This window comes from Diadema antillarum, unplaced genomic scaffold, assembly GCF_040938485.1.
Source record: "Diadema antillarum isolate AM-2024a unplaced genomic scaffold, OU_Dant_1.0 seq00000649_RagTag, whole genome shotgun sequence".
Lineage (NCBI taxonomy): Eukaryota > Metazoa > Echinodermata > Echinoidea > Diadematoida > Diadematidae > Diadema > Diadema antillarum.
Genome location: NW_027271563.1, coordinates 65,430 through 87,722, shown reverse-complemented (window position 1 = coordinate 87,722; position 22,293 = coordinate 65,430). Strand labels below are relative to the sequence as shown.

General features: G+C 36.1%; 1 protein-coding gene across 1 annotated transcript; it reads left to right on the top strand.

Moving 5' to 3' along the window:
* Nucleotides 1-2,920: 2,920 nt before the first annotated feature.
* On the top strand, nucleotides 2,921-19,308 carry LOC139736471 (uncharacterized). Its single transcript, XM_071647222.1, has 8 exons — nucleotides 2,921-2,933; nucleotides 3,939-4,130; nucleotides 9,729-10,052; nucleotides 13,691-13,882; nucleotides 15,647-15,982; nucleotides 16,486-16,767; nucleotides 17,865-18,164; nucleotides 19,175-19,308. Exons 1-8 carry the CDS (start codon nucleotides 2,921-2,923, stop codon nucleotides 19,306-19,308), a joined length of 1,773 nt encoding a protein of 590 aa, XP_071503323.1.
* Nucleotides 19,309-22,293: the final 2,985 nt, after the last annotated feature.

The following is a 22,293-nucleotide window of genomic DNA, read 5'->3' as shown; positions in this document are numbered from 1 at the left end:
TACTTTATCGGAAAATTCTTTATCGTCTTGTTGAAGTTCAAAATTAACAAGAAGTGCAGTAACTAAGAAACTATTCAAAAAACAATTTTAAATTTTGAAATGACACCCGGAGGTGTTAATCTAACAACATGAATGAGCACCGGAAATTTAACACCAGCTCGGAGTTTCATATTCAACACCGGCCTTTTTGCAGTGTTCTGATTATGTCTATCCTCGACATCACACATGCAGATTTCATACAGCGTATAAGATGATATATCCTTAGCACTCTCTCATGGGTTTGTACAAAATATTCACATTTGAAAAGATATCGTATCAATGGATTTGTTGGTTGGTATTTATTTCCGTCAAAATAAATGACATAAAAACAATCGTGCAAATACACCACTTTATGATACATGGCAAATAGAGATGGATGCCTCACTCAACGAAATTTGAATGGGACTTATGAGAAATTTAATCAATTTAATCAGTACAACTTTAAACTTTTTCTTGCTCTCTCTTGTCAATGTCCGACAGGACAAATAGGCACCACACATGCATTTCTTCTTTCCCCCTCATGTTCCCATGCTCTCTTTGTAAATACCCCCCCCCCCCCCAACTCCTATCAAGTATCATTTAAACTATTTACAAGCATATAGATTGTGTGCACGGGGGTTGCAACGATTTTCAAGCTTTAAGCTTATGTTGCAATTATTCCTTTGCGTGTTCGTTACCTTGAATAATGTAGCTTAGTGGAATTGTATACTATCCTGTAACTGCTTCTTATCAATGTATACTTATTGTATATATTCTGTCTTGGCTATATGAGATGTACTTGCATACATTTGTATGCATTCCTATTTTGTGAACACGCATGAAATCTTGAATGAATAATAATAATAATAAATAACGAATAGCCACCATGACACCGTTGTTTTGCAAGAGGGTTCAGTTTACATCGTGAGTACATTGACTTGATACATATGACATATGCGTAAAAACAAAAGAAGCAGTCAAACAAACAAACTGACAATAAATTCACACACACACACACATGTCAAACTATACACTTTATACATAACTCCTATAACAAATCATATATTGAGCCCAGTTTTCCACCTTCTTCTTTTTTTCCCCTTTGGCTATCAGTCACATTTTCTGGTCTACGTGCATGAAGAAATATACTCTTTCATGAGTCCCTTGTAGGCATTACAAGTGGATGCGTTTTTATGATCAGAGAAGATTTTAGTGAATTAAAAGTCCTACTGCCCCTATATGACACCATTTTCTTACAATAATCACACCTTGGTCTTGGGTTCCTTAGATTATCTTCAGATCGCAATCTTTAAGAGTGAAACATAATTGAAGCAAAGAATGTTGGGTGTGTCTCGAAACAATAGTATCCCACTTAAATGTACAATATATTTTGTGGTTTATTCATGAGAATATGGATTAATCTTCAAGATAATTCTCTCTGCTCTGTTTTGAATTTTTGGAATCCTATCTATTTGTCTGGTTTTGGTTGTTGTTGCTGGGTTTTTTTTTCACCAGAGTCCCATACTATATCTGCATAATCTTATCGCAGTTTTATGAAAGACTTGTATATCAGTCTTATGTTTTGTTCATTTACATTTCTGAGCCTTTGCAACAAAAAAAAATAATATATATATATATATATATATATATATATTAATAATTTAACTTACTTTCTTGCAAACATTATCAACATGCATATTCCAATTCAACTCCTCATCAGCTGTATTATCTAAATATCTCACTTGATTAACTTCATCAAATTTTCTTGCGTTTACATTTAAATCTGAAGTATTGTATTTATTCAATAACTTTCTATTTTGCAATTGATATGCAAACTGTTCTATCACAATTCAATCTTAATCTTTTGTTGTGGAACAAAGTAAAATCCCTATTAAAATCATTTTGTAACACTATTTGAATTGTGTATGGATTGGGATCTGTGTCGTCAGTGCAAAGGTGAATATCACCAACGTCATTTTTTTTCACCATGTATAGAATGAAAATAGTAATGGTCGCAGAATGGAACCCTGAGAAATGGAACACCATCTTCTCGTGAGAATATTGTTAACTGCAATAACTCCTCCCTCATTAGAATCATTCTCAATGAAATTAATGCAACTGATCCCAAATTTTCTCTTTCTAATCTGGTTCCCATATTTTGCAGCTGAATGAAATTTCAATTTCTTTCAGGTTTTACTTCCAAATGAACTTTGCATGACAAAGAAAAGAAAACCCTCCCAGAACATGCTAGATATTTGGGTACTGGCGATGGTATAAAGGAATGAATTTTCAGCGTTTAAGTCTAAGCGGTCTATTAAGCACATTCTAGACCAATGATTGAAGAAATAGCAGGAAATTTTGTCCTTTTTATAGTGCATTTGTATCATATAGTTGCCATATTTATAGATTACTTTTCCTTGCAATAAACATACATGAACATAAGACAAATTTATTGTTCAACACGAGGATTGAGTAATCTGTAAAATTGATAATATCATAGTAATGTGTGTGAGTGTGCACTTAAGACGAATTGGATAGACGAAATAGACCGTATAATGTGTTTCTGAACCAAATTTCAGAGGCAGTGTTACAGAATATCACATTAGTCAGGTGTACTGATACCTTATGGTCTTTCTCAGATAGTGACACTTAATTCATGTCTTAAATTAGTCAGCTCTTGGGAGAAGTAGTCTATTCACACGTCACTGCTTTCACACACCATGACTCTTCAATGGTCGACTATAATCATGTTGACAGTGTAACAAGAAATCATGAATCTTGAAACCAGGATGTATTGATGTAATAATGACACATCAATTTGTTACAAGTACGCAGGAAAAACGGGTTCATGTATCAAAACGGCATACGTTACAATACCATTGTACATGACTATGATTTTATCATGGCGCAAAGAGGTAAGATAGTTCCACACATATTCACACTGAAAGCCATGGAAATTGCATATATACTGAAAAGGACGATAATCTCTGACATACTTCAATTTGGTATATAACCTTATGTGTAGTGTGTGTTGGGCGAAATATTTTGAACTATATGACAACAGCAGTAAACGCGGAAGAATCTTATGAAGGAATAGCGTGTGATGGTCGAATAGTCAGCACACACATTCTAATAAAGGTCGACAGAGAGAGCAGACATTAGGACATCAAACTTGCCGAAGCTTTTACATCGTTTAACAGCGTAATACTTTTCGTTCTCTTTCACAGTCGTTATATAAATCGATTTGACATTTTTCACAGGTTGAAAGTAAACCTAATTTTGTTTTCCCTATGCCTTACATAGTGTCTATTCTTGATTACTTAAGCAAATGCAACTAAAGCAAATTTTCCGGGTTAACTTCGTCAAGTCTTTTACAGACTGTATCTCTAGCTTATATAGTTTGTGCTCAGTCTTTGCGATAAAACCTTTTAAACTGTTATTACAGTCGATGAATACTCATACTTTTTCTCTTTTCTGCCTTTGTCTTCCATTTCCAGGATCTAGCGGCGTCAAGGAATAATGACAGGAAGACGGGAATTAGTCCTAATTGGGATAGTTTCTATCACCATCCACTGTATTGGTAAGATACAGAAAGTGTATGTATTTACAAGTGAGTTAGTTGTTGGTTTTGTTTTTATTAGCAGGCTTCATATCTATTGCTGTTTTTTATAGCCTTCTTAAACTACACAAACAAAGATAAAGGCAAGACATTATATCTGAGAAACTAACAAAGAGACGAGCGTGTGCTTGTTGCTTATAACTTTCTGCAAAGTGTGCTTTTCGTTATTACGACCAAGCTAATTACAGCTAGCTCCCGAAAAAATAAACTGGCGAGATGGTTTCAAGAGGAGGCGAATATTGCTTAATGTTCATTAAGTCGCATTATTCTGTTTCTGTCATATCTTTATTTGTTTATGTAGGTGGAACCAGCGTGACTCTTAATGTGCCAAGCCCGCTGACACCAGACCAGGAAGTTGAAGCCTCCTGTACAGCCGATAAAATCTTTGGCTCAGAACACGTGATCTGGTACTTAAATGGCGTACAGATTACTGATGGCGTACAAACAACCAGTACTGTGGATAGCACGATCGACTACTACCTTTATCTAGAGGGTCTGAAAGAAAATTTGGATGTTGATTCTGAATCCAATAAAGTGTTACGACAGATTGATTTTGATAGGCATAATCTTAGATTCTTAAAATTGTTACCAGAGTTTTTGCCATTTTCACAAAATTCTTGAAAAACTGAGTGGATTTTGGTATCATTTTCTGCCAATGTTCGCGAATTCCACTTCCTGGCACCTCGCCTAAAATGTCGCATCGTCCTTCAAACCTGTGACGTCAGATGACGAGTTGGATATTTAAACTGGATAAAATAAAACAGAATATGTTCCACTTTTCGCATTGCAGAAATTTACAGCAAGATCAATGACACGAGTTTACCTGAATCAATGTTGATTTCTTGGAAGGGGATATTGGTCAAATTCTAACTTTCTATTTTCCAACATTAGCCAAAATATCGCTATACTGCAATCATGAAGTTATTTTGTTATTGTCTATCTCCGTTATTTTTTAAATCTTATTCCCCATATATTTTATGTGGTAATAATTGATTCTCAACTATTTCATCTAATGTCTAAAATGTAGTAGTTGTTTTTCATTTCAGTTAGGTTTGGCGTTGATTATTGTGGAGAGGCCTTTATCTGAGCTTTTTGTTTTTTCATTCTGTTGACGACCCCCAATGGAAAAAACAAACAACTACACCTCCCCTCTACATATAAACACAAAACACACACACACACACACACACACGTTCAAACTCATGTATATGCAATGATAGTAAACCATATTAAATCTATCAATGAAAAGTAAAAGCTTAATTTAATCATGACATTTTCATTCATAAAATTCAATATGGGACGTTGACTTTCTATTGCACTTTGACAAAGACTATAGATAGTGTTGTTGATAAATTGAATATCAATACATAAAATATTTTTTGGTGAAAACCATTGTGCAACAATGACTTACTTTCATAACATGACAAATATTATAATCCGTGCTGTGGATTTGTTGTATATCGACACGAAAGAGAAATTTTGTACAAAGTAATAACTAAAACGATTGATCCACTCTTTGCACAATAAACGACCTTTTACCCAGAGAGATGGAATTACAATGTATATTGCATGATTGAAATCAAAAGAATTTATCGTTAAAAAGTTGAACTTGTCAATATCAAAGAACTAAGAATTTTTTCACAAAAAAATTCAATAAAAATAAGCTGGACTTTAGATGACAACATTGTCTTATAATGAACTACAGGATGCCTAACAAACTTAAGGGTATTGCGGGTGGCACATTAAGTTACCAACGATTGGTATTCTGTTAAGGCAATATTCATTTATGTAATGTATTTATCTGTCTGTTTTGTTTCGGTAGGGTAGCTCTGTTAGTGACTACAATGTTTTTCTCAGAGGCCCTACACATACATCACAAAATACACATATTGGAAACACATGATTTAAAAAAAGAAAGAAAAAAGTAACATAAAACATACTACATTCATGGTAAACTTACAATATCATCACATTGTTGAGTATTGCGGGGACAAAAGAGAAATACATAAATAACTCCAATGATAAAAATGCAAATCACTAACAAGTTGTAAGCGCACATGAAAGAAGGAAGGGGAATCAAGATCGTATAGTGGACAATCTGGTATAGAATAAGCTCACCAACTGAGTGTAATATCAGTTGCTCATTTTTAAGTTTTGTTATCTTCTCCAGTAAAGATTAGCCAAAGCTTGTGTCAAGGGTGCCTGTTTGATATGATTCCGGAGCTGGTTCCAGATTAAGTGTACTTGACTTAAGCTAAATTTGCAAAAGGGAATAGAGATAAAACAAGCTCAGATATGTCTACGAACCAAAATAATGTACATTACCGGAAAGAGTTACGATTTATCTTCATTTACCATCATAATGGCTTTTTTTTTCTAAATTGCATGTGTGTATTAGTTGAAGTAACAGTAAGCTCCCAAAACCTCGTGATGTTAATTTTTTTTTTCTTGGTAAGATTTGTTTCATCAAGGATTTTAACAGCAAAGGAGGCGAAGGTCATCGTGCAGAAAAACCTCGAGAAAACCCTTTTATAATTCTGCGCGTGGAGACAAATAAATGCATTGAATGAATGACAAACTTAACCCCAAGTCAAATCCATAGATGATATCTGGGATACCCTAACTGAAGGTGATGATTCATAAGTATGGAATATCCGCTCCTTTTCCGATTCCAAACATTGGGTCATTAGATTAGTGTAGATTAGTGTGACGGAAGTGAACTCTCACCCAGATTCATCACCACACTTTTTCAACTCCACTTAACACTACCGCGATAGAGCAATGCTGCTGGAAAATGCATGAAATCTGTCCGAGATATCCCTGACAACATAATGTTTGAATATCGGAACAAAGGTTTCTGTCGTTAAACCAGAAAATACGAAAATCCACAGCTCTCTTCCTCGATTTGAGGAAAGGCTTCAAAGGCAGAAATTTGCCGTCCTCTCATCGTAATCTCTACGGACACTAGAGGGGACGATGTTAATTTAAAAATATGTATAAACTCGACCACATTTTTCCGTTTAGTTTTCTACTACAACCAACCTTACATAAATCATAATTTTCATCTGAAATAAAAACCATAAAGATCTAAAAATGCAATCTCTTCCTGTAAACTGAGGAGTGATTTTTCTTCCACCAATTAATGTGTTCTCTATGTGTCCATTATTGCACAAGACCATTCCTCGCAACATACGTGTGTCTGCCACAGTTAAGAGATGTTTATGCCAACGCTAGATATATCGTCGTAATCTCCGATCTAGCTTCAGAACACAAGCCCATACATTGGGAAGCATGTTGCTAGGTACAATGTTTAATGCGTCTAATCAGAGCGTTACCACTGATTAGTAAACTACATACCAAACACTCTCAAGCAACCTGCTCTTCGTTAATTCGATAATTTTTGAAAGAGAAACAAAATGAAACGGAAATGAACTTTGTCCTCATACCAGTGGAAGGTAACATAATGACTCTCCTATTCATGCAACGAAAACGCAATTCACCCCAGGGTTCGGCAGAAAGTACGAGACACTGAGAAGACAACTTTTGTACAGTTTTGAGTTTGAAATCATGGATAATTGCTGTGAAATCTTAAGATTTTGCATGACATGAGACCAAGGTTTAGTACGGAGTCAGAAGACTGAACAGCGTTCAAGAACATCGGCCTACCTACGGGTACCTAGGATGGAACGAAGGAATTCTTGTTGCTAATATAATCGCCTCCCCATCACCATATCACATAAACGAGACATTAAGAAACCAGGAAAACTACAACCGTCGAGACAGGACGTTTGAGTAAGAAATAAACTGGACTTGATCACCGTTTAGAACTCAAAGTTTTTCGCCATTCTTTAACGATACAAGATACTGTCCGTAATTTACATACAAATATCGCGGGTGTTTTCGTTCGTGTGGTTAAGCAAAATAGACAGCAGCTGCTCAGAAAGTAAAATAACTTTAGGCGAATTAGTGAAAGTGTCCCTATCAAGTGTGGTTGATTACAAATACACTTTGTGAGAAGCTGAAAACAATGAAATATCTCACATTTTTGTCTCTTTTTACTAGTAAAGTTTCAAGCAGTACGTCTGAGTTTTTTCCAGTAATACTGGAGGAGTACCTAACCGTTTTCTCTAATATCTCACTCTGTTTGTGAAAGGAAGGAATGGGAAACCACTAATCTGTTTCAGATAGTGGTATGATATAAAATACTAAGGTGTTCGTGCAAATAATAGGACGTTAAATTCTGTCATGGAAATCATGTCAATCGAGGACAAATATCGTCACGCATCCTACACGCAGCCAAAAGAAGATATTGTTGTCGTATCAGCGTACTCTCTAAAGCTACCTAGCGTCGCCGGTAAATCTTGTCTTTTTAGACTTTCGGGTTTTAAAAGAAGTGTGACTGAAAGATGATAACACGTATTTTGTAATTATCACCTTTCAAATCGGATAAAGACCGATACGAATCATGCAACAGAGTAAATGTATTCAAAATGGGGAGCTTTTTTCTGCCCTATCACCCTATAGGCTTACGTGTAAGTCATGTCTCAATTCAAAATCCCAGCCCTGCTCATTATGTGGAACTGACAAGCATAGCCGGATATTTTTGTCCATTTTCTTAATGAAGGCAATATTGCCGATGCCTTTCAATCATATCACTGTGAATTTACAGGAGGAATTTGACAGACACCGGGAATCATTTCAGTCGTATATGATGAACTTTTTAGTATTTTAATGATAATAATTTATGGATGACATAGATCATTACATTTCAGATCCATTCCCTCAACAGGATGGACCTGTGAGAGTTTAGTGAATTGTAAAATTGTTTACCTCTGTCTTTCGTGTTCATTTAAATTGGTCATTTTGTCTGTTTTTAAATATCGACGACGGAAGTGAAAATATTTCCTTAATGTGCTCCTATGTTCGATGATTCCTCGTAATGATGCAGAGAAATGTTGCAAAATGAAAGCAAGGTTATAATGTGATATATCATTGCCCAGAATATAAAGCTGAAAATTTATAGGTGAATATGTGATCTTATTGCCAGCATATTTTAAACAGAAAGGGATAAAAGAACAAGGATTAAAAAAGAGTCACTTTGCAGATGGCAAAAGTCGCTCAGCGGCAAACTTAGTTATATAACTACGCGTTCAGAGGCAGTTACTGCTCGCGGCCGTGCGATGGTAGAACTGGTGAGTATCAGCGAAAAATATGGATACGTTCTGGATAACCCGAACTAAATGCGCAAATGAATGTTTAGATTCCTCAATCCATGGACAGTGATGGAAGTTCTGAATGCGTGTTTGCATGTGTATTGATACTCCATCAATTTCACCAATTTACGCTACAAAGCCAGAATGAGGTATTACAAGCCAAGAGGGTAAGATATTGACAAGTGTGGTTTTTTTTTTTCTTTACTTATCAAGGCAATGATGAGATCTCAAATAATAATTCAATTTAGTAAAGATATTTCAATACCTCATATTCTTCAGCTTCAAGCTTCTCTTGGTCAGATGCGTGAAGCTCAATTCTCTTCAATCAACTCTGATAACTTCGTATATGCCTACACCTCGACCTAGGCCCAAATGTTGACAGCAGATTTCATCGCATCACACGTCATTGCATTAAAACCTTCCAAGCCCTTGAACTTTCTGGGGTTTTTTTTTCAAAAATTTTCAATCCAAATCATTCTAGTCCCATTGCATCGTGTTTACCTTGATAGTACCGTCAATTACGATGTCATTTTGAAAAAAGTAAACTTCAAATGTGAAACCACATTTATCGATAGTTTCATTTTGATGTCATTGTAACATTTCGGTAGTCTTGTTGATACGAATATGAGTCAAGAGTCAAAATAATGTCTTGTTTCCCATTTTACGTAATTCAGAATATGAATATTGTAGATTTCAAGATGTGAACCGAGAATGCATAGAATGCGTCTTGAATTTTGTGGTCCAATGCGTGCACTAGTAATTGATGATAACTCGCTTTCAATAATTATGTGGTATAGAATCTGAAATTCTGCCCATTTTATATGATTTAAAAAAAAAAAGAATCGCCAACACAACTTCATGTTTTCCACATGTTACAGTGAGACTTGTCGGAGGAACTGACGAACATGAAGGCCGAGTGGAGATATTCTGTGATGGGGTCTGGGGCACGGCGTGTGACACTGGTTGGGATATGAACGCAGCTCACGCTGTGTGTAGACAGCTTGGGTACTCGGGGGCAGCCTCGGTCCATTCTAATGCCCACTTCGGACAAGGATCGGGTCCTATTTGGTTAGACAAAATTATTCACTGTCCCACGTCAGATAAAAACTCCCTTTCAGAGTGCAGTCGATTCCCGTGGGGATGCTCCAGTTACGGCAGTTGTGGGCACAACAAGGACGTAGGCGTTCGATGCGATGGAGAACGTGAGTTGATTTCATATATCACATATTAAATTTTATGATGGGTTTTTTTAAGCATTGTTGTTTTCTTGGCTTCTTGGTTTTTGCATGGTGAAACTTTTTTTTTTTACAAACTATAAGACTGATCAATGTTGTCGACCCTGCCATAACACTGTTAAATCATAATTGCAGTATTGTCACAAAGTATCTTATTTCTCGCTAGCTATATTGGTTTCAACTAAAGTCCCAACTCATAATTCAGCGATGACAAGTCCACATTCTATTGGTTGAAACCAAACTAGACTGATCAATGTTGTCGACCCTGCCATGACACTGTTAAATCATAATTGCAGTATTGTCACAAAGTATCTTATTTCTCGCTTGCTATATTGGTTTCAACTAAAGTCCTAACTCATAATTCAGCGATGACAAGTCCACATTCTATTGGTTGAAACCTGTAATTCATCAAGTTTGTAATTTTAGCATCGATCTTATATCCAATCTTAATTACATTATCTTAAATCGTAAATTCGTGTAATACATTGTTACAAATTCTGGTAGACTTATCAATATTCCAAACATCATTGTTTTTGTTTTTTTTAACCTTCCAAAACCAGTGATATTAACACCTAGTACTTTTACTTTCACACATTACCTATTTCCCATTTCAACTGAGAGAGGACATTTACTCAAACTTGAATTGTGTAGGTATGATACAACATCATCGTTCAACAATAGATCTATCATGACTGAACTATCCTATAGCTATATGCAATAAATGGGACGTTCGCCCTAAAAGGTTAAAGTTGTTTGAATAGAATAGTTTCTCTTTTGGAGAAATGTGTATGACGTCATCAGGTTTCGAAAACTACACACGGAGTATTCATGATATCGTTTTATGTCTTGATGTAATGTCAGCTGAATGTGATAAAAAGTTGAAATAGTTGGTCTATCGGCAGTATGGCAAGTCAATCTAATTTCTAAACAGATTTTCTGATACCACGAATTCCATTTTTGATATCACAAATACCCACTGGTTTATCACGCAAAACCAATTTTCGATATCACGAAATCGAATTAGTAATATCACAAATTCAATTCGAGATATCACGAATTCGCATTCTTGATATCAAGAAATACATTTTGTGATATCACTAATTCCAATTATCATTAATTTACATGGAATATCAGCACTTATCTTTTGCACAAAAAAAAAAATCATTTGATTTCGAGCATTAGTTTTGCGCAGAAAACCACTGTGAATTCGAGCGCTAGTTGAGCGCAGAAATACTCGGGACATTTGAGCGTTAGTTTTGTGCTGAAAAGCAACTGTGATTTCGAGCGTTAGTTGAGCGCAGAAATACACAGGGAATTCGAGCTTTAGTTCAGTGCAGAAAACCAATGGGAATTCGAGCGTTAGTTGAGCGCAGAAATACATAGGGAATTCGAACGTTAGTTTTGCGCTAGAATTCAATTGTGAATTAAAGCGTTAGTTTAGCGCAGAAATACAAAGGCAATTCGAGCTTTAGGTTTGCGCTGAAATTGAACTGTAAATTTGAGCGTTAGTTGAGCGAAGAAATACACAAGAAATTCGAGCATTACTTTTGCGCTGAAATTGATCTGTGAATTCGAGCGTTATTTAAGCGCAGAAATACACAGTGAATTCGAGCGTTAGTTTAGCGCTGAAATTAAGATGGAATTTCAGGTGTTATCTTTACAGAGAATATAAAGATAGTTGAAGAAAAAACTAAATGAAGAGTTTTGGCATCCCGTTTTTCATTGAAAGTGATTGGAATTAGTTTTAGAAGAATCGATGAAAATAAATCGTTTAGCAACATATCTCAAATTCCGTTAGTGATGTGTTGTCAATTACTTCAGAGTTACATATATTTTTCCCCTCTCATTTCTCGCCACTGATTTGGCAGAGACTGGTTGACTTACAACTTTTGTTTGCGTTTCTCTTAACTCTATGAAAGATACTCTCTCCCGACCTCCCCCTGTAACTCCTCCAAGTTAAGAACAGAAATTTCCTATTGCGCAGATAAACAAAATTGAAGTCCTTTGTACCACTACTTTCTTCTCACTATAAAAATTCTAACTTTTTGTTTGTCATGCATATTGTTGCACCAAACTCCTCAGAAGATCTGGATATCTTCACTCTTCTTGCTCTGATCTGAATACACTTGCCTATAACAGATTACACATTAAATTATTTTACAAAATCATAAACATATTGGAGCAGGCAAACTGTATAGCCAACACTATTGATTTCAATGGATACACCCCTTTGTTCTGGAGGAGTGATTTTTGAGGAGTGAGAAATGTCTTTAGGAGAAACACGTTGCGTTCGGTCCTCCAGCTGTCCTCCGCATTACAAACACGTGGTATGCTTTTATAAAACACATACACATACAACCACACGTTATCATCGAATTGGTGTAAGTCTTACTTAATTACTAATTAACAATGACATAGGAATAGACGACAATTTGAGGTCCAGAACGATGAATTAAATGTAGGTCCTAAGTGATAGTATCATCGAATTCATTATATGTTGCAAAGCAATTGATTTGTATCAATAATTCATCAAATGTTATACCTCGATGATCATTTAGGGAATGATGGAAGTCTCTTATATAGTTATTTGTATTTTGAACATTGTTCTATAAAAGTTAGCAGAGGTGTACATTCCATCTGAATAATATTATCAGCTCAAAACTGATGTTCCAATTCCCTGTGTATTTTAGCGCCGGCAAAAGTAACTCTCTTGTATTTCTGCGCTAAACTAATGCTCGAATTCACAGCGATTTTCTGCACTGAACTGACGCTCGAATTCCATGTGTATTTCTGCGCTCAACTAACGCTCTAATTCACAGTTGAATTCCAGCGCAAAACTAACGCTCGAATTCCCTGGGAATTACTGATATCAATTATTCAATTTGTGATATCACAAAATGGAATTTGTCATATCACAATTTCGCATTTTTGATATCACAAATAAGAATTCTTGATATCACAAATTCAAATTAGTGATATCACAAGTCTATTTCGTGATATCACAAATTCGAATTTGTCTTATCAGAAATTGATTTTGTGACAGCAAGAATTACCATTGGTTTTTCACGTAAAACCTATTTTTGATATCAAGAATTCGAATTTCTGATATCACAAATTCATTCAGTGATATCACAAATTGAATTTTTGATATCACGAATTTAAATATGTGATATCACAAATTGAATTTGTGATATGAAGAATGGATTTTTATGATATCACATATTCGATTTCTTGATATCACAAATTAAGTTCATGTGCTACACTTACGGGAATTTATGATATCACAAATTTCATTCTTGATATCACAAATTGAATCATTGATATCAGAAATTTGATTTTTTGATATCACAAAATGGAATTCTTGATATCAGAAATTAACTTTAAATGTAAAAAAAAAGGCTTGCCATACGGCAGATCGGTTCAAAAGGCTTAGTATATTATGAGACATAAAGAGATGCATGAAGTATGACCACCCCCCTCTTTCTGACAATTTAGTTTTACTGCTGTCTCTAATTCATCAGATGTCAAGGAGTGATAATGGTCATAGTGCTTTGATGTACTGATGTGGTGAGGGACTCAATATATAGTTTTGAATTGTATTTCAGGAGATCCGGAAGCTGCGGAGGCAATATTCAGGAACGGAGACTTGAATGCAGGTCTGGGTTACGGAGCTGATCTCTTGACTTACTATGACATCACCAGTCAACTGACATTCACCCCAACCACAGCTAACAACGGTAGTATACTTCAGTGTCATGTGTACGGTGTCGTGCGCTCTTCAACTCTGGAGGTTACAGGTAAATTTATCAAATATGATATCCGTACACATTATCCAATTGCGTTACTGCATAATCATACATTGTACATACTTATTTATAGGTATTGATGAATTCATATTCAGATACGAAATTAATTTTAATGACGTCCAACGCATTTTTCGAAAAAAAAGTCTAAATAATATGATATGTACGAGACAAAATGTGTATTCATAATATCACAGCCATTATCCAAACACCCTGAAACTTGATGGTGATGAAACGTGTTTATGAGGTACCACATGAAGCTAAAAAAGCATGTTTTTTTTTTTTTTAATAAAAACTTGTATTGGTATAAAATTCCACAGGAAATAAACTTGAGAAAAAGAAACCAAATAGGGTTTGTTTGCAAAAACCGATAAGTTCATTTTTGAAGATTTTGAAGTACGATCTCTGTCATAAAGTACAAAATAATACCTTTTAAATGATATATTGGTCACTACATCTAAAGATACATTTTTGAAGTTATGGTCAAAAGAAGCAAAAATTTTCTTATTATTCTCTTTATTTTTCTTGACCTTTAATCGCAAATATCTCCATTTGGCAAATATGGACTTATCGGTTTTTGCAAACAAACTCTTTAAATATAGCCTTCGTTTTTTACCTTTGTTCACAACTTGAATAAGCTTAGAGTCAACTTTAGTGTCAAGGGAATTCAAAAAAATGCGATGTACGTGTCATTTCGATAATATTAATTAGCCGGACTTTGATTTCTTCCCAAGAGAAAATAGTTTTTACGGCTGAGTCCGTCCATGAATTTAGTACACGGAAGAAATGTGTTTTGGTTAATTCCCTCCTTTGAATACGTAAATTATCCCATATAGAATTAGCATTTTCACCTATTATGAGAACATTATCACGCTTTTATGGCGCTTTTCTTGATTTCCAGTAATTCATTTCATGTCATGTCATTTCATTTCATTTCAGATTTCCACGTTAAATAATTACCAGGTTTACAAAGTTTGCATAAAAAATACACGATACCAAATATCATGATAGTGGCGGAATCATAATCACAAAAGTAGGCCTATTGAAAACGATCCCTAGGCAAATGTCATATGTAAATATATGTAGGGCCTAATGCTCTTATATCATTAGAAGCTATAACATGTTTATTAAAGTCCTTGTAAGACGTGTTGAAATAACGAACTTTAACTCATTATAGTATTAACATGATTAAAGAAACTTTGGAATAATGAACATCATGTCATCACTCGTTCTATCATACTTATGTTACTTTGATCGTGTGGATCTGGAAAACCAAATAAACTCTCCATAAGACCAAATGACCGAGAAGTATCAATAATGATATAAATTCCACATTTTGTAGTAATGTCCAATTATCGTTTCTTTGTAACAAGGAACATATATTCACGAACAAAAATCAGTGTCGAAACATTCATTCTCATACGATTTACTCGACTAAAATTTACTTACACCCATATACACTTGTATGTCTTCCATATGATATTGCTAAATAAAATAAGAAGCAAATATCTTCATGGATTAGAGTCTAAGGACTCGAAGCGAACCCTAAACATTATTGATTCGTAACGCATTTGACATGAGCGTTTCAAGAGCTGTATTTATCATTTATCGTCTTAGACTCCATCATCAACCATGATTTCCCTCTCACGGTTAGACTTGTGCTCTTATATGATCCACGATTACACTCGAAATAGGGTTGTCGGGTTTATCTTTTAAGTCTTAACACTGACTGGATAATGTGCGATTACACTTTGGCAGGTGGTGTAACCCCATCCCCCGCCCGGTCCATCACTCCATGTATCACTCCAAGTCCCGGTACACCCCCAGGAGAGAACATCTTATCCATTGATGCTGTAGAGATTAAAGGCGAGGATAACCTGGTTAATCTGGTCATCTCCTGTCACGTGAACTTCACTGATCAGCCGTCTCCGTACCTCCACACCTACACCATCGTGACTGAGAATACAACTCTATCGTCATCAAGCAGCGCCTCAGCCATCCTCTCGCCACGCCCCAACGCCTGCATCGAACTCACGTGCTCCGCGACGAACGGGATAGGAACGACCTCAGCCACGTTCACACACTGTCCTCAAGGTACAATAAGTATGTTAGCTATGCCAATGAGGCAAAACTCGTTGGGATATTTTGATTTAAACATAGGTATTTGCTTTTATGATTTCGTCGTAGTCGAACAACCTCTTTAAGTGTTAAGTGTATACGTTTTCATTCACGCTCTCATCAATGTTACGCAGCGTGTTAAATCACAAATCTATCATGCTCATTAAAGCATCCTTGTTGATACCTTTTTTCCAACCATGCGGACCTATTATGCTTATGGAAGCCATCAACAAAGTCATCTTAAATGTCACTATATAAAACGGCTAGTCTTTGTTTATATAACACATGCTTACTAAATGCCTGGAAGTCAAGGTTAACCTCCTACGAATTTTAAGCATCTTGTTAAAACAATATCTGCCCCCTTTTTTGTCCATCTAAGGCGATCACATTTTAACTTAGCTACCTCGTATCTATCATTATTTCTCATTGGTAACCAACTGCCGATTTGGACACTGATAACAAATAATCCTATCCAACAGATAAGCCAGCAGAAGGAATCATCAGCGTAGAGTTTGAGACTCAAGAGGATGATGATAACGAACCAAGCCTTAACATTACTTGCCGCGTGGATCCAGGAGACCAACCCTTTCCACCAATCAACACGTTTCTCATTGCAGTCGACAATAGCGTCATTTCCGATTCAGCTTCTCCTATGGTGACGATTGACCCTCAACCCAACACATGCATCGATGTCGTGTGTACTGGTATAAATGAATACGGGGAGACTGAAGCGACCAAGACCTACTGTCCTTCACAACCAGGTAAATGTCACGGGTGCACGTCACAAAGTAGACGCCCACGAGTAATGCAACTCACGATTCATACTGCCAACGAAGTCATAATGTACACGAGTCATACAGCCCAAGAGTTCTACAGCTCATGAGTCATACAGCCAGGAGGTAGACGCTTTAGTGAACAAGGCCCTCGGGCTCGACAAGAAAAATAAACAAGTCAACAAGCAACTTGGTCCACGAGCAAGACACTAGGGAAATTTTGCGTAGTGTCTTGCTCATTGGCCTGTGTTACATTTATAGCGACTAATCGCACTTTACAAATCGCACTTTAGTACAGAAAACGACAACATGAATTGTTTACAATGTCCCCTTTTTCGTTTACGAGTGTCTAAGAAATGAAAGGAACTAAAGCTTTCCGAAAATCAAAGTCAAAACTGCGCATAAATGTGGGTGTTTCATTTGCTTGTAGGCTGGGTGGCGACCCTGTTGGCGACTCGAGTCTCGCTGGTCGCGGAGACAACTCCGCGACGTCTCCGAGACGTCTCCTGGAAACTACCCTGAGTAGCGAGAGAATTAAACATGTTCCGGGTTTGTTTGTTTGTTTGTTTGTTTGTTTGTTTTTTTTTTGTTTTTTTTGGGGGGGGGTTGGTTTTTTTACTTTTACAGTCTTCAGCTGGTCTCGGGGACGTCTCTGCTACTTAACGGCGACACCTTGCCTAGACCCACCAACCGGAAACGTCACGATGACGTCACTGTGATGCCTCCGAACTTTCAGACGAAAAGTTTTCATCTTGTTTTAGAGACGTCTCGGACATTTCTTGTAGTCGCCTTCTTCGCCTTCTTGGCGAGGGTGCATGCCATTTCATGGTCTTTAGATTAGCACGAGTCCCGGCGACTGATCAGTCAGACCCTATACTCAGTCCCGGCGACTGATCAGTCAGACCCTATACTCAGTCCCGGCGACTGATCAGTCAGACCCTATACTCAGTCCCGGCGACTGATCAGTCAGACCCTATACTCACGTTTCATGTCACTTTCAGTATCTTTGTTGGCCTTATGAAATGGAACATTCAGGCTATTCATTTTTTATCCTCCCATTTTGTTACTATTCGATCTCATTGTAGAACTCGGCCCCCAACAACCTGGTAGCCACATCCTTAGGATCCAGACGACGGAAATCAGACGTAAAGGAAACCTGGTAACTCTAATCATCACCTGTCATGTTGACCTCTCTGACCAGCCTTACCCACATCTCCACACATACAACATTACAGCTGATAATGTCATCTTGTCCTCCTCCAGCTGTGCCTCAGCGATCCTGTCTCCACTCCCCGATGACTGCATCAATGTCACGTGTTCTGCCACCAACGGAGTTGGAGATACGTTGTCATGGACGGAATATTGCCGGACAGAAACTTTTTCTGGTAGGTTGAAGAAATTACAAATACGATTGAAAAAAAAAAAAAACATTGTATGGAAATGTTATGCTCAGTTAAGGGAAAGTGCATTCCAATGTCTTTTGGTATCATATCAGCAGGAGATAATTTAGACTGCATCTAGCAGTAGATGATGTCATTGGCAGAACCTTGGTTGGGAAGTTTTGTTGTGGGTTTTTTATGTGGAAGTATCAAAAACAAAAAATATCATGAATATAATTATGGCACATTCTTAGATAGTCTATTGACTAAATAAGTAATGATCAAGGCATCATATATCAATACAAGTCAGCATGCACTGACATTTTATAGGTCCTTGAAAGTCAGAAAGTAACAAAAGCTATCACTCTTGAAGAAGCAAAGCATACAATGTGATCCCTTCACCATGTAAGTAACGAAAATTATAACGTTCTTAAATCTATCTCACTTGTAAATCTGTGTGTATGGTGGAGATCAGAAATGTCCCAGTAACTTCACAAAGTACTAGATAAGAAGATAATAATGCAAGAGCCCAGCGACACCAGAGGGTAACCGAAAGTTTTGATTGAAATCTACAAACAGGTGATGTACTTGTTATCCACTGTTTGTCGGATGTTCGCCATTACGGACACTTTGCCTGTGTTCGAGGTTTCCATGAAATTGGAACAACACACTTGATAGTTACTTTGAACAGTACAACGGCATGTGATTTATTTCGCATTTCTATAGGTATATAGTCTGCAAGGTTTTGCCTAAAGGTATATAGAGTGTTTTCATTGAGGTAGGAAAGACTTAGATCGAAATATATGCTATGTATCAGCAAAGAATGTGTCATAATTGCTCTCTTCGTAACGAATTACAACTAGACAGAATTTGCGTTAGTAGTATCTAGTTCCGGAAAGAAAACAGAAAAAGAAGAAAAAAGGCAAGCTATAAAACAGACACTACTATGAGAATGAAGGGAAAATAAACCAGGAAGTAACAAACATTACCGTTGTCCATTGGTGCTTTATTGACAGAGGGTCCCATAGCCAGCCCTTTTCAAGAGTTCCTTCAGAAATCGTCGACCACGTACGTTCTTCTCATCGTTATTTTCATCCTCTCCATCATCACCTGTCTCACTGTCCTCATGAAGAGAAAGGTTGTCTACTGATAGAGGTGAGTATAATCATTCACATGGTGAATTATTTACAGTATTGTTCTTTTGACAGAGTAACCAAGAAGTGGCATGTCATAGCATTTTCAATTTCTGCTCTTTGTCATGATACCATTTAAAACTCAGTACTATTGGCATATTCTTTTTTAGTATTTCCTTTTAATGACATGCAGTGTTCTTCGTTCACTTGGTAAAAGTCCTGGGAAAAAGTACTGAAAAAAAATCATCAATAGCCGAGCTTCCTATGTTATGTTTCTACCTAAGCATTCCACCGTTAGATTATTGAATTGAATATTCTTGATTTCAAGCTGAAAGACATAATCTTCCCTTCGTTTAGGGATTCATTATAATTCCACGTTCCCGTTTTGTATTCCCAGCCTTCCTTTACTTTTCGTGTTCCTATGGCAAAAACGTCTCTAATAATATACTTAGATATCTGGTATCACCTTCTTTCTTATAGAGAATTTCATTTCGTATAGAACACACAGAGTGCTCTCCTCCATGCTTGTTCTTGTTGTCTCTTTATTTCGTTTACACCTTGTTCTCTTAAACTTACTTTTTTTAAAATATATATATATATATATATATATATATATATATATATATTTCTACAGGTATGCAACACTTCGAAGGCTAACATGAAGGAAAGATTTGGACGTATGGCGGCAAGATTTCCTTTGATTGAAGAATCATAATTTGTACATATGGTATCTTAAAAGGAAATTCAGAACCAGTTTAAAACTTCGTCAAGCGCAAAAAAAAAAAATCTTTGAATATACAAATCCCATATTCTGTTCATTATTCCTTCAGATTATTTTTCTGGTCAAATAGTATTCAATCGAATAACCATTAACTGTGTACATTCAACAAAATTTTAGGGGCCCTCTACTAACGACCATTTAAATTGGAATAGTCCCTTTTATTTGAATAAACTAATTTAAGTAAATACAGGGGTTAGTTATCAAAATTAAAGCAGTTTTTCCGATTTACTTTAGTTGTTATATTCAACTTTAATATTGCTATATTTATATCACGGTATACTTGCGTGGGGAAGTTCAGCCAATATCGATATTAATAAGCTATTCATCATCCCAGAGTTTTAAAATATATTAATGGATGTAATTTATGTGTGCATACTGGCCAACCTTTCTTAGAAAGTAATATTCTTGGAGTAGAGTATTTGTATTTAATTTAGTTAGGAGTTTCGATAAATGAATTGAATAGTTGCGAATTGCCCGAAGTTTCGAAGTTTATATTTAAGAAAAAGAAAGAAATGCATAGAAATTGAACAAGACAGAGTGATGTGTAACATATACAAAAAACAAAACAAAAACAAACTGGATTACGAGTGTTGGAAGATACCTTTATTCTTAATGGCCCGTAAGTTTTGAATTCCCTATGACGGTTTTGTTCGTGTTTCCTTTTTGTGTGAGTGTGTGCATACTTCTCCAGGTGCACTTGCGTGCGTGCAGTATTTTGTGTATGTGGCGTGTAAAGTGATTGTGTCTAACTTTTTTTTCTTTCTGGCGATCTACCCCCACAAACAGACTGTGGGTTCCCATGCATAAAATCTTAATCATCCAAAATGAATCGAACATATCCCGGACTGATTAGAATTAATTTTGTGTCATGAAAGTATTTAAAGTCTCTATACTGATTTTACATACATATGTATTTTTCATTGATCTCTGGATGTATGTTACAAATACAACATCGTATAACTTATGTGAAAGCTTAATAAATCAAATGAAATGACATGGAATGAAATGAAAACAACTGATCTGACATGAGACATATGATCTCTCGCGAACTTGCATTTACATTTACTGTTGCTCGCTATTCACTCAGTGACAGGGAAGATTTATCCTATCATAATATATAATAATTTATTTCATGCCGCAAGTTATGTCTGGTGTCAACTTCCTAGTCAAGCCTCTCTTGAGGTGACGGTGGTCTATTTTTCCAATTATCTATCGAAACTTTATTCGAATTGTTCCCTCTGTTAGTGTACCTTCAGTATGACATTGTTTTAAATCTTTAGTCACGTCGCTGCGATTGTAATTCATATAATGTATATTCAAAAACATGTTTATTTTTTGTTATATTTGCATGTATGTGGTACAGACAATGGAATGCAGAAATAAAACTGACCCGAAGTGAACTGAACTGAAATAAACTGAAAAAAGGTTACTAAAAATGTATGCGATGTATTTTGACATGACATTGTTTATAAGATTACGTACGTGATGTATTCCTACAACCAGAGAGGAAAAAAAAACCTTTGGGAGACACAAAATATTACAGCGTGTACTATATCTGTCTAACGTCGAGAAAACATTCAAAGTGATGTGTCTGTTTATGTAAGAGCAGGTTTGTGTGTGTGTGTGTGTTTGTGTGTGGGCGTGTGTGTCATAGAGTTATGTTGTCTAGATCTGGTAAGGACACGTATATGCAAGAAAGAAAGAAAAACACAAAATATCAGTGTAACTTTCATGCCTCTAGAAACCTAATAGGCGATAATAAATAAACTATGTATGTTCATATCATTATACGGGCGTATGTGTGTGTGTATGTGAGTGTGTGTGTCAAAGAGTTATAATCATGTATGCTGCATATCTAGTAAGATACCAGAAATGAAATTAGCGAACACTGCTAATTTTTCGCGTTCTGGAGACACGCACACACACAGAAGAGGCCATTTGGAGACACGAACTATCACGTTATTTTGTCATACTTTGAGAAACCCCAAAAGGGAATGTTATGTTCAAGTGATTGTGTGTGTGTGTGTGTGTGTGTGTGTGTGTGTGTGTGTGTGTGTGTGTACGTTTGTGTCATACACTTATATGCACGTCTAAAGTACGTTGTATCTAAATCTGAATATTCGACTAACTACAGATAGAATGGAATTAATGCAATTTGCTAACTTTCTCTTTCGCATTTAGGAGACACGCATACAAACTAATAATAATAATAACTTTCGGA